Source organism: Cyprinodon tularosa, unplaced genomic scaffold (assembly GCF_016077235.1).
Source record: "Cyprinodon tularosa strain WSP-4 unplaced genomic scaffold, ASM1607723v1 ctg153, whole genome shotgun sequence".
Classification (NCBI taxonomy): Eukaryota; Metazoa; Chordata; class Actinopteri; order Cyprinodontiformes; family Cyprinodontidae; genus Cyprinodon; species Cyprinodon tularosa.
In genome coordinates, this window is record NW_024038364.1 from 881,851 (window position 1) to 895,799 (window position 13,949).

General features: G+C 36.0%; 1 protein-coding gene across 1 annotated transcript in view; it reads right to left on the reverse strand.

The window, feature by feature from the left end:
• The window catches only part of LOC119779922 (collagen alpha-1(XIV) chain), a 281,288-nt gene that overhangs the window by 197,097 nt on the left and 70,242 nt on the right, over positions 1-13,949 (reverse strand). The window contains exons 11-13 of the mRNA XM_038279773.1: positions 11,995-12,121; positions 8,082-8,227; positions 4,924-5,053 (exon numbers count right to left, since the gene is read on the reverse strand). Of these exons, the coding sequence (XP_038135701.1) occupies positions 4,924-5,053; positions 8,082-8,227; positions 11,995-12,121 (403 nt within the window). The remainder of the gene's footprint in view (positions 1-4,923; positions 5,054-8,081; positions 8,228-11,994; positions 12,122-13,949) is intronic.

Genomic DNA, 13,949 nt, shown 5'->3' on the forward strand with positions numbered 1-13,949 from the left:
AACAACCTGCAGAGTTGTTGGCTTTAGGGAACAATACAAAACATTTCCTTGAAGGTGTTCCTCTTCTTCTCCCCTTAAGCATGTGTAATATTGTGGTAAATAGCTTTTTGCCCGTTTATTGTAAAGCATTGTGCTTTAATCCTCCCCTGCAGAAATCAACGACCCATTTAACTATTAAAAGAAATGTGATAATAATGATCGGAAACAAAACACAAGTATTACAGTATTCATGATAAAAGTTGATAAAAGTTGCAGTACTTACATGGCTGCACAGACCATAAATAATACATATAATCAATAAATCAATGCTCACAGCCTTCATGATGATTCTACTGAATCTGTATTGTTATAAAGTTGTGTATTTAAAACAGACATTTCTACAGTTCTGAACGTATCTGCTCCAAGAATATTTAAGTGGTAATAAAGACAAAGATATAGTTCAATAGCTCCCTAAAAAGGTGCTAATTGTTAGCATCTGCTGAAATTGAATTTCATGTTTACATCAGTCAGTAGTGTTATAAAAAAAGACTTCTCTGTTTTGAGTATTTGGTTACATATTTGTGTTAAAGATAGCAAATAAATCTAAGACAAAGATATTTTCATTTTAAAAGCAAGAAAAGGCTGTGCAAACTAGCATAACCTCATCTGAAACAGTTATTGCCATTAAACTTAACAACTGGTTGTGTCAATCAGTTGACCAGCTGTTCTTTCCAAAATTGTTTGAATTCCACCACATTGCAGAGATTTTTAGTTTGAGGGCACACAACATCTATTTTTGGTTTAGTTTTTGAACTACTTATAACTGTGTTTCAGATCTTTGTCTTGCTGCAAAACCTGGCTGTGGCAACATTTATGAACATTGACTTTAATGGTAGAGACCATCATTTATGGTTCCATCACCTACAGCTGGGTATTCATATCCTGTAGAAGGAAAGCAGCTTAGTACTATCACACTACTAGGGATAGACGATTTACTATAATTGCAGATAAAATTATATTTTTTATGCCATGTACAATAGGATATACACTTTCCAAAAACAGAATTTACATATTTTTGGGGAGAGAAGCTGTAAGTTATTAATATTTTTTGCTTTGGAACTTTCTCATGGACTTAAGTTTTGTTCACTCCCTTTCATATTGCTTTTGACAGACTGGTCAACCCTGAGATTTAACACAAGCATGCCCAAAGTCGGTCCTCAAGGACCACTGTCCTACAGGTTGTAGAGGTTTTTGTGCTTAAACACAGCTGACTATAATTGATAGCTGATTAATAGCCTTTTGCTGAAATGCAGTAATCAAAATCAGCAACAAGTGCTAAGCATCTCTGGGAATTCCTTCAAGATTGTTGGAAGACCATTTCAGGTGACAACCTCTTGAAGCTCACCAAGAGAATGCCAAGAGTGTGCAAAGCAGTAATCAAAGCAAAAGGTGGCTACTTTGAAGAACCTAGAATGTAAGACATATTTCCAGTTGTTTCACACTTTTCTGTTAAGTATATAATTCCACATGTGTTAATTCATAGTTTTGATGCCTTCAGTGTGAATATTCAACTTTCATAATCATGAAAATAAAGAAAACTCTTTGAATGAGAAGGTGTGTCCAAACTTTTGGTCTGTACTGTATATTGCCATGTGAGTCAAGGCTTTTAATAAAAAAGCAGCAAAAAGAAAGAAATAACAGTTATGTTTAAAGTGTATTGGATTGGATATCCGATATCTAATGTCAAATCACTGATGTCCAATCCAGCTAGTTAGTCAATATCGGACTCCATATTTTATCCAAGTATCAGATTCATGTAGTCTCTAATTTTTTTTTTCTATTCATCCGATTGATACATTTTCTTCTGTTAGATTGTGGTCCTTATTTCATGTTTTCAGTGTCATGATCTTGGCACTGATGGTTCATTCCTTCCATCTGCCTAGCTCCACCCAGTTTTCATTACCTTTCATCAGATCCACCTGTTCCTGCTTCTACTTAAACTGCATGGTCCCAGCCATCAGTGCCATATTATTCTAGCAGTAGGTGAGAGTTCTCTAACATACCCAGTTTGTTTGTTCTGATAACCTAATCCTGACTAGTTTCTGCCCTTGGACCTCTGAGTTTGCTCGCCCCTTTTCTGATCCGTTTACCTGACCTGTCTCCAGACTCCTGCTGGATTCTGCCTGCTTACCACTTGGATTTCCTTACGGTACCTCTTTGGATCCCTGATCTTCTGGTCTGGACTTCTGTTTGCCTAATCAAGACCGGCTATGGCTTCTCCTTCTAAAATCACCTGCCCTCCCTCGTCTGCTGGCTTCTGCTCATCAGTTAACTCTGCAGCCTTTAGGCTTTGACTCCTGGAGCTCTTTGGGCGGCTCATGACACATGCTGGGGAATATTATCTGGCTGGATTCCACTCCTTCCTCTGGGCTCGGACTGAACTTCATAACCAGGTAAGTGACTCACATGTTTGTAATCACCCTATATTAGAGTTTCATAGTTACTAACCTGTGGTTTCCCCTCAACAGAGATTATTTCAGTCCTAGCTGCTGAGGCGCTGATTCATCGACCTGTTGTTAAACACTATTATAAGTCATGTCAGATTGTCTGCCTGACTTCTGGCTCCAAGGTTCTGTTTTCAGACATTCAGAGAAGTTCTGTTAAAGTGATTTGTTTGGATTCTACAGATATAACATCTAGCCTAGTTTGGACTGCTTTAAATTTAATTTATACACCCTTTTAAACACAATTTTATTATAATATAAACGATGGTTCAGATTATTTACATCATGTAGATACAACTATAAAGTGGTGCAGAGAGGAATCAAAATTTTATTATATGACCAGACTAAGGACAAATATTTAGGAGCTTTATGATCATAAAATATAAATTTTTATCTATGGTTTGTGTGCAACTTGCGCTTCAACGGAGGAAAAAAACCCCCACAAAAAGCAATCTTCATATATTTATTACATCAGACATGGGATCGTATTGTGAAGCACTACTGTGCTTATCTCTGACATGGTTCATTTTTTATTTTAATCAAGGTCATATGCGTGTGCTGTTTTAGACAACACTAATAATCAGAGTGTATTATTGGAGAATAACAGAAGAAATAACACTTCCTCATTTTGTCAAGTCTGTTGACAAAATGAGGGATGAGAGGCTTCAGAGAGCTTTGAAATCAGGATAAAATCGAGAAATGAGTGCAGATTAAACCTCAATCATGCTTTGTCCAGTTGCATCAAAGCTCAGCAGCTGACAAGAAAGTAAGTTTTCAGATCATTCTGATGATATGCAATGACACATAATTGCACCAAAGATACCATAAAAACCGAATTATATTGCAAAATGAAATAAGGGCATTTATATGAAGGAAAGAAAAGAAAGGACTCAATGATGCAAAATCTGGTAACGCAGGAAAAATAAGTAAGATCATTAAATTTATGCACAAAGAAAGTAATTTCATGCAGAACACATCGTTATCTGTAACATTATGTCTTAAAAAGTCAACAAAAAAAAGGTAAATCCTTTGCCAATGGAAAAACAAAACAAAACAAACAACAAAAAACTGCGACTGTGAAGCTGCTGACATTAACTGAAGCTTTAAACCCATTCTACAGATATAAACAGGCTCTGACTTAAAGCCACACGCCTCACTCCTTCATGGATATGCCATAAAACATAAGCTGGTGAGAATGGTTAGGATTTGGAAACGGTTCAACAGAAACAGAGTCTAATCACTGCTTTTAAACACTGAAGATAGAGTGTGACATGCAGAAAATAGCTGTGAGAAAGGGAGCTGGACGTGGATTTTGGCACCCGAGGCTGATCATTTAACAGTGGAGAAAATCAAAAAGTGCCAGAAAATGCGACTTAAACATGCTCTAGTTGCACTAGAAAAGCTAAATGAGGAGTCTAAGGTGAAGAAAACACAATTAAAATGGCTAATTCCACTGATTAGAAAATATTAAAGTCATGATTGAAGGCAAATCATGGAAACAGATTTTCTGCAGTGTCTGAATTAAGAATCTAGCTCATCTTCTCTGAGTCCTGCATGCAGATATTTATATAGATCTCAAAACAAGCTAAAATTAGTGAAGTGTTCTTTATGAATAAACAGAGGTCTCTTTAATAAGAGATTTGGTTTCTTTCCAAATGAACCACAGGCAGCTGCAAGTAAATTGAAATGACTAGAGTGGAGTGAGGTGCTCCAAAGAGAATGAAAGCAATTTAAGATTAGGGTGATAAAGCCGTAAGAAAAATATTTTATTAATAAAACTTCACAAAGCTTATTACCCAGAGCCTAATATTTCTGCTGAAAAGATTTTGCCTCAAGACTTTGCAGAAAGTTGAATCTTTGTATAAAGAGCAACCACCAACCGTTCAGGTTAAAGGTAAAACAGAAGCTGAGAACACAGGGATCTTATAAAGTAAAAATTGAAAAATATTGTGTAAGTAAACCGCTGTAAAAACTGCAGTTGAAAAATTGCATCACAAAAATGTATTTTATATACATTTTAGGATAAAAATATTACAGTTCAGAGTTTAGCCAAACCATTTATAGCACTTTTAGATTTATTCCCACTAAATCAATGAAACAAAGCAATGTATGGCGCATCACTCACAACCAACTTATTGTTGATCTACCTCAGAGTTTAAATGAAATGCTTTAATGTTTGTGGTTCCAACACAAACAAGAGGATTATCATTAATTCTTTATATTACTTTTTTAGGAGTGTCATTTAAAAATAGCATTTTTCATAATAAAAAACTAAAATTTATTTTGCACAAAGAAAATGTAGGAAAAGTTTACATTTTAGCTCATTTTAGGAAAACAGACACTAAAATAGTTTGCACCTGATCACTTTGCAAACAGAGAATACCAATAAAGGAGGATATGGGAAAATACAGGTTTAAAGGATTGTTTGGTTGATGCTTACATGTGGTCTGCTGACTGGTCATGGGATCACTTGCCTCCTCTCCATACATGGCGTAAACTGTCACAATGTATTCAGTGGCTGGAGTTAACCCTTCCAGCTCCACCTCATTTACAGAAGCGTCCACCTTAACCTGCACGAAAACAAACACACAATTAAACATAAAATAAAATTGTGTGTTTCTGACTTGAGTGTGTTTTATTACTAACTTATGTTATCCCTTAGTCATTCTATCATATCAATCCAAAAAGTTCACATTATTTAAACAGGATTAGGGTGTGGATATGATCATTTTCCTGAATGAAGTAACTTCAGATACAGAGCTGTGTCAGAAAGGCTTTAGGGGACTTAGGGTTAATCAAGGCAAATGGAAATTGCAAAGCCTCAATAAATACTTTGAGAACAGTGTTAGGATCAATTTCTATTGTGTTTCTATGTGTTTTATTAAACCTTAATAATACCTGCCTGTTACGTTTTAAGATTAATATTTTCCCAAGTAGTTTATCTAATTAGGACAGTTCTTCTGTCAGGATAAAAAGTTATCATCTTCATTATGTTTAAAGATTTGGGAATGAAATGGGCGCACAGACGGAGCAGATCATTCTTAACAGTGAGTTCTCGGCCACTCGGCGATCAGGCTGTCCCTGATCTAGAACACTTTGTAATATCTTAATATGGCTGGAGCCGGTGATTATTTACAAGCCTCTGTGATGTGATGATGTGGCAGGGGGAGACCCTGGAGATGTATAAAATGCTTCTTGTTATTCTGGGCTGACTTTCTGAAGAAGTAAGCCCGGTGATAAGTGCTGCTATTTGTAAGCTGAGCCATTTCTCTGGTCTAATTACAATTTATGAAGAAAAAAAAACAGTTGTCATGTCCCATAGTTATTTAATACATATACATTTATAGGTGTAATTTAAAGTGATCTCTTGTGAGTAATCTCTTCTCAGGAAAGAATTGGAGAGAGAAGGTTAAGAGCTTTCCTTTACAACAGCAACTTTCTTTTTTTCCCCTTTTTTTATTTATTTATTTTATTTTTTTTTAAGCACAGCCACTCATGTAACATGGGCCTTCAAGCTTTTCAAAGATGCTTTCAAGCCTGCCAATTCAATATAGCAACAAGCGATGAAATCAATTTTCTTTAAAAGAAAACTGAAGTTTACAACAAAAAAAAATGTCAAATACAGACCAAGGAATGTTCTTCTGCTGGTCTTATTTTCTATTACTTATTTATTGTTCAAGATAATTGTATTACAAAGTAACTGAAGATTCTTGCAGTTTTTACTGTAAGACGTGCAAATGTCATAAGAACACTGTACAACCTTATGCAACTTTAATGATGAAGGTTCCAATAATTCAATGAGCATGACACAACTTCCAGTAGCTCAGCTTCAGTAGCCAAAATAATAAATGAACTGTTATAGTTTGATCAAAATAGTAAATATATTATAGAAAATAAAGGTAAACTAAGAGTGGGATGGATTTGTATGGTCTTGAACAAAACCTTAAAATACCTAACAGCAGTTAATTTAAACCCCATTTTATGAGCATTTAGACCATTTTAACATCTTTGTGGCTTTTTTCAGATATGTGAATAAACATTTAAATGGAAAATGGCAGAATATGGCACTGATTCACTTTTAAACTCACACAAACAGCATGCAAGCTAAAACACATATATATATATATATATATATATATATATATATATATATATATATATATATAGATAGCTGCACTGCTGCTATCAACGCCCTTGTTTATAGATGTTGGAGATCAGCCTGTTTTTCAGTGTAGTCCTGTTTCTCTGACTGTGACTGGCTGGATGTGCTCTCTTCGTCCTCTGACATGGGAGTTGGCTCGGAGCTGGTCTGCCTGGCTGTGTATTTCCTGAACCGGGTCGCCTTTTACAGCTGCTTTTTGTATCTCTGCTTCATTCTCCTTGAACCCCAGTCGGCCTTGGCAGATGGCCGCTCACACTGAGCCTGGTTCTGCTGGAGGTTTCTTCTTGTTAAAAGGGAGTTTTATTTCTCTCCACTGTTGCTACAAGCATGCTAAGTGTGAGGGATTGCCTTTGAGTCAATGAGTCGATGCAATCAACTGGTTTACCTTAGATAGAAAACTTTCAATCAATTTGACTGTATGATCTGGTGAACTGTAAAGTGCCTTGAGATGAAGTGTGTCGTGAATTGGCGCTACAGTATATAAATAAACTGAATTGAATTTAATTAAAAGAGAAAACTATTTGATTTCAGACTAAATTTGTGCTGAAAGAAAGTTACAGCTCAGATGCTGTTGCTGAAATCACATCAGTTTTAAGGTCAGGCATGGAAGCAGGCTGGTTAAGCTCAAAGTCATGGCACTTTTTTTCATTTTTGCCATTTTTTTCCCCAGTCTTAACTGGCCTTGACTGAAATCACTTTCTTTTGGCTATGACATTAGCGCCTCAGAGACAGGTTCGTCTCTGGTTCGGAAAAACATAATTTTCAAATGTTAAGTCCTCAATGAATGGATTTTAAAGCTTTCTATTTGTAGGGGAAAGGCAGGGCAACAATAATGAGATCTAACAGGAAAGGGTGAGTTCTGCTGGGTCTGCCTTAAACAATCGCTCAAATCTGCAGAAAGTCTGTAATTTCATGATGTACTAATAGAAACAAACAGTCAGGGGATGATGTGAAATTACAGTTTCAGTCTTTTTTGGTTTATTTTCTGGCAAGTTAAGTAATAAAATGTGGCATCCGATTTTTTTATTCGATTTCATACAGTGAATATAAACAATATGAATTTTGTCTGCCTGTTCCTATATCCAAGGTGATCGTTTAGAAAAACATGTAGCTAATTAATATCTGGAGTTAAACTGTGAAATAGACACTGATTTTGTATATTTTTCCTTCATTGTTTGATTAAATTTGGGAATTTCTTAAACCAGGTGATATGTCCTCATGTGGACCAGCTTAGCTTTTACTACTAAACCACAGTTATACTTAAAATATCTTTGATACTTATATGTAGTTGACATGGGGTGCTATAGGTCAACACTATGTAATTGTTACTTAGTTACATATGATAAATAAATGTTATGACATCTTAAACCTTGTACATTTTTAGTTGTTCTCTGGCGGTGGAAAAAACAAAGACAGAAATAGTTCACCCTATTTACCTCCTTCTCATCTGCAGCGTCCTGCTCAGTCAGGGGAGCATATAGGATCATGTAACCTGAGGCCCCAGCAGCGATCTTCCAGCGAACCCTCATGGTGCTGGGAGTAATATCGAACAAATCCAGGTCGTTCACTGTGGGCAGCGCCACTGCAAGACAAAACAAATACACTGATGACTTCAGCAAATAGAAAAATCAATCACTTTCATAATGTGTCGGAACAGATCACATTTTGTTTATTACCAAAAGAAAAGAGAGAACAAAATAAAGTAGTTACATTTTTCCACATATGCACTTGTGTGTGAGTTTGTTAACTAGAGCTCCTCTTTTAGCTTTACTACTTCCTAGTAAAATGACTGCTCTGATTCTCCAATCACTGCTTTTATGGTTAGTTTGTAATTAACATACTTTTAGCTTGCATGTATGTGTTAATCCATATTAACCCCATCCAACCAGCTGCAGTCAACAAATTAGTTTTTTTTACTTTTGTTACTGTAACTGTAAGAAAAACAAAACTTTATTGCCTGCATAATTTGGAAATTACATTTTAAAAAAATCATGATTATACTTAGAATGCATATTGTCTGTCTGTCTATCTATCCATTCATCCATGTGGCACAAAACAAGTTTTTGAGCTGCATAACTTTTTGATCTAAGCAAACACGTGCACAAAAATTTGATGCAGTCATTACATTTTATTTACAGCTTAAACCTTTAATTGCCAATCTGCAATATTCAAACCCTACTAACTTTGGTTCAAGGTCAACTTGTTGTTCAAATTTTATCTTTGACCTACATGAAGCGATTCAAGTTTCTTCATCAGTGATCAACAAAGACAGGATGAAAAAGTGGACATCTGTCAGCTTTAGTGACAGGATAAGGTTTTATATTTAGAGCTAAGTGAAGGTTACCTGTGAAAAAATGGAATCACACCTTTGATGCAAAAGGAAACTCATGCGTGGCCGTATGGCTCACAGTTAATGTTTAATGATTTTGCCCGACACATAAGAGAGTTATTTTTATAGCAGCTTTTATGGTTATGATCAGTTTATATATCGCTTTTGTAAAAATAAATACATAAAATCAAAACCACAGACCATGCAGTGGCCAGTTACCAGTTTGAAGGTACACAAAACTTATAAAATAAACAGCTTGCACAACAGTTAAAATATACAGGCTCATCATTTCTAGATTCTTCAGAGCTTGAGGGAACAACATCCCACTACAGAACATTGAACATCTCCATCTAATATCACCTCAATGTCTTCTTCAGGTCCTTCCTTTTTTCATATAAATTAATTTAAAATAGATTCCAATATAAAATGCAACCAGAAATGAGTCTCAAAGGGAAACTTATCTGGCAGTAGGTTATGCAGAGATGTTTAAAACATATCTAAAACATTCCACACAAAGGCCAATCTATTTTAGTAAACTACATTAGTCGTTTAAATGCAACACATGTTTATATTCTATCTCTATTCTCCCACTCTGCAGAATCTGTTAGTTCAATCTCTCTCGTTATGCTCTCTCTGCTTTTTCTCATATATCTTCACCTTGTCTGTTCATGTTTAGCTGTGACTCCATCCTGGAGAGAAATATCAGCTGTCCTGCTGCTATCAACACCTTTTTTTATAGATTTTGAGATTGGCCTGTTTTTCAGTGTAGTCCTGTTTCTCTGACTGTGACTGGCTGGATTATTTTTCTTCTTTTTCTTCTGACATGGGAGCTGATTCTGAGCTCATCTGCCTGGCTGTGTGTTTCCTGGATGGGGCCACCTTTTACAGTTGCCTTTTGTATCTGTCTCCTTGAACCCCAGTCGGCCTCATCAGATGGCCGCTCACACCGAGCCTGGTTCTGCTGGAGGTTTCTTCCTGTTAAAAGAGGAGTTTTTCCTCTCCACTGTCGCTACAAGCATGCTTAGTGTGAGGGATTGTGTTCGAATCAATCAATAAGTCGATGCAATCAGCTGGTTTTCCTTAGATAGAAAACTTTGAATCACTTTGACTGTATGATCTGGTAAACTGTACAGTGCGTTGAGATAACGTGTTGTAAATTGGCGCCATACAAATAAACTGAATTGAATATTAGGGTTGTTTTCAAAGGGCTTGAAATAAGAGTGAATTTAGCTTAATCTTCCTTAGGCATTTCACTTTTTCTCTCCCTCTGCATTGGACTGCTTCGATCCAGTCCGTAGTAGAGAGGAATATCAATATCCGCAAAGCAGAAAGTGATTAGAAATACTCTAAAGGCCTGATCTTTAGAAGATTTGCGTGTCTTAAAACAGGTGCCAACGTGTTTGTATGTGCAGAGCAGATCTTCAAAGAAGGTGCAAAGTGATTTGCGTTTGATATTCAGAGGTCAGCCTGTCCAATATTTTATTTTCTTTTTGTGTTTCTGCCTTCATCAGTATGCAGAACAGATTCTATGCTCAAATGAATATGATATGCAAATGTAAACATTTAACAAACGCAGTGTGATTTTCCAAATCTGAAACACAACTTTGGCTGCAGCTTTTGCTGATTTTTCGGTACTTTTAAATGTCAGGAGTAAAACTGAAAAACATATCTGTGATCATTGTTGCTAAAAAGGAGGCATTGGTTCTAACCCGGAAAATGGAGAATGATTATGTGTATATAAAGATTTTTATATCTTTATCATCAGAAATAAAAGTAGAATAACATTAAGAAAACGTCTACCCAGGCCAGCTCGGATAAATGCATTTGTTTGAGTTAAGCTGAAACGAAAAATAGGGAACAAATATAAATATTGTGACATGTTTATATGAGTAAATAAAATATCAAAAGAGCTTTGCAAAGAAATGTGGGGTGGGGTGTAAAGAGCTGGTTATACTCCTGCTGCAGTGTGTCGTATTGAGCTTGTCTCATGAATTATTCCCAATATTGAAGCGTGGTCTGCGCTACAGTATGTTATTCCACGCCACAATGCAAGAGGGACAATTATGAACTAGCTGTGGGTCTAGATGTTGCCGAGGCGGTGAGGAAGTGGGGGCAAGTTTGTGCGACAACAGAGGGACATGAGGGCGAAAAAGAGCGGGGATCCAGGTGGGAAAAGGGTCCCAGCGTTCTTGCGCACCTCCCTCTTCTACCTGGTCCATCTACATGAGTCGTTTTCCACAATGGCGGTCATATAAACAAAACAACCCAGTAAGGTACCAAACAGGAAATACGCATAGTGTAGAGCGGATGTAGATTTGACCAATCAGAGGGCTCCTGTCAGCGGCACTGTCTGCGGTCACCTACAGTTATGGAGAGGTGCAGCAGAGTTTCTGTGGCACATACACAGACCACCTGGTTTCTGAGTATAAATCAGCCTTAAATGTGCATGTCTAACTAATCGCAACAGGTTTTTTTCCTCCCTCTATTCAATGAAGCACAAAGGATGGTTATATTTGATCATGTTTTATGATATTTCACTTGGAAATATTACAGATTTTTTTGTAAATATTTGTCTATAAATAAACTTATTTCAAAATTTTCTGAGGTATTAATTTAAAAGCAGTCAAACCTTTTTAGAATAATTAAGGAAATTTAATGGTTTTGTTTTGTGAAGTTATACAGTAGCTCCCTGATGGTTAAAGTGTTTGAGTCTTTGACTGCTATGTGGGGAAGCCGGGTTTAAATACAGTTTGCATCTGGAGGAACATCTGACTTTTGAGCAAGTTGTAATGACTTTCTTTGGCGATCCACAAGAGCAGCTGAAAATACTCAACATCAGCATCGTAATCAGTGCCGTCATAAGAAACATAAAACTTTTCTTTTTATGGTTACTGACAAAAAAAAGGTTACAGAGCTCCTTTATCAAAATGAGAGGGAAAAGGAAACTTATTCTGGACGTATAAGTGAAACTCCAGCCACATCATAAGTCTTTTTATGACATTGTAACCGATGCGGCTTACATGTTGTGGCACTTCCTCTCAGGGCCTCACTGGCAGTGCTGCGGTAGACGGCAAAAACGGCCACCTGGTACTCTGTGAGGGAGTTCAGATAGGTCAGCTCCACGCTGTTCTCTGTCCCAGAGACCACCTGAAAGACACAATTAAGATTATCCTGGATCTTATATCACTGCTTTAAAATCACCTAAAATCATTAGAACCTCTACATTCATTCCTATGGTTCTTAAATCAGCCTTTTTCATCAGAGCTTCGGTTGTTTATATGTTTTAATTACTGCTCTGGCATGACAAGTTCACTATTTTATTGTGTTTTTTTTTTTTTTTTTGTCATTATACTAATAAATAAAATTCCCTATTTTAATGTCTTTCCCAAATAATATGCGTTTGTACCGGGTCATATTTATAACCCAGGAATAGAGCCCAAACTTGCCAATGAACTGTGGTTAACTTGAAAAATTTTACTTTTAAAGTTACTGTATAACTAAAATAACTTTTTTTATAATGGGAGCACTTAGGGGTAACAGGATGTGACAGAAAAGATTATATTAACACATTTTTAGGTGTTTTCTTTTGAATAAATATATTTTAATTAAGTGTTGGCTGTTCTGCAAAAATGAAGATGAATTTTATTTGAAGCCTTTTACACATATCTGACTGGGGTGATAGTAAATGCGGAGGGTCCTGTGCTATTAAAAAAATAGCAGGATTTTGAAGAATTCTCATTAAATGAGCAGCGTGAAATAAAAAGTATCACAGGCAACTTTTACACCTTTCATTCTTACATAAAATAATTGCTCTGCTTTTTCGTTTTTCTGAATTTGTCAAAACAATTAGAAGCAAGGTTTTTGAGGTTGAAAACATGACAGCTGCCACTTGAAATTCCTGTTTTCTTAAAAATATCAAAAAGAAAAAGAAATCACACACTGCAAATAAGAGATAACAGAAAGAATTAAAGATAGAACTTGTTTAAATAAAAAAAATCTAGAATCAAACTTTACTATTGTATATGATTGACATTTTATGCATATAGATAATCTGGAAAAGAAATCCAATGTGCTTTAACTAAAACCTCTAATCAGCTCTGAAGTAGCTGTAATTTTTTTTTCAGTTTATCACCTTATCTTTTTTGTTTATTAATACTTTAAATGTTCCCACATCTCTAGCAGCTGGCATGTTGTTATGGTGTTATTTAGTTTACCATTAAAGTTAGAGACACTTGCTTTTACGATTCCCAAATGGCAAATTCCACATAACAGTCCTCAATAAATATGCAGATCACTGTAAGAAATTAAATGGTAGCAATGACCCTGAAAGGATAAGCAGAGCATCTTTAATTAAAAAGGATGTCATTAAATCAGCACTTGGGCATTTTATTTGGCTTGTGCTGGGAAATTAGCAACAGAGTAATATCAATTAAGTGTCTAAAGAAAATTCTCTGAGACTCAGAACTAAATGGCACCTCATGCTGCTCAAAATAATGTGATCTAAATGGTTTTGGTTGAAGCTGGAGTCACTAATATTTATTCTAACACAGTAAGACCTGCCTTAAAACTAAGACAGGACATTTGAAATCATTCAGTTCATGGGCGGCCTTTCTCAGGTCATGAAGGGGTCTTTATACATATTCAGAGATACTAGACTTTCTGGACCGTTTTGAACATTTCTAAACCTTTGTTAAGGTAGCTGTGCTGCTTTATAACCACAGTGGCACTATTCCAGGGTCCTGAGTGATGCAATAAGAAATCTGGTAGCAGCAGTGGCAGCTTATTCATGTAACCAGTCAACATAAAAATTCCATCAGAGCATTTGAAGCAGGATAAGACACAAGGTTGTGGGCTCAGATCAATTCCCTAACTTTATAACAATTCCTTTTGGTATGCAGCATTCTAAGTACATTTAACACTATTGGTAGTGCAGTTGCAACAATTTTATATAATTTAAATCCAAACAAATGCAGAA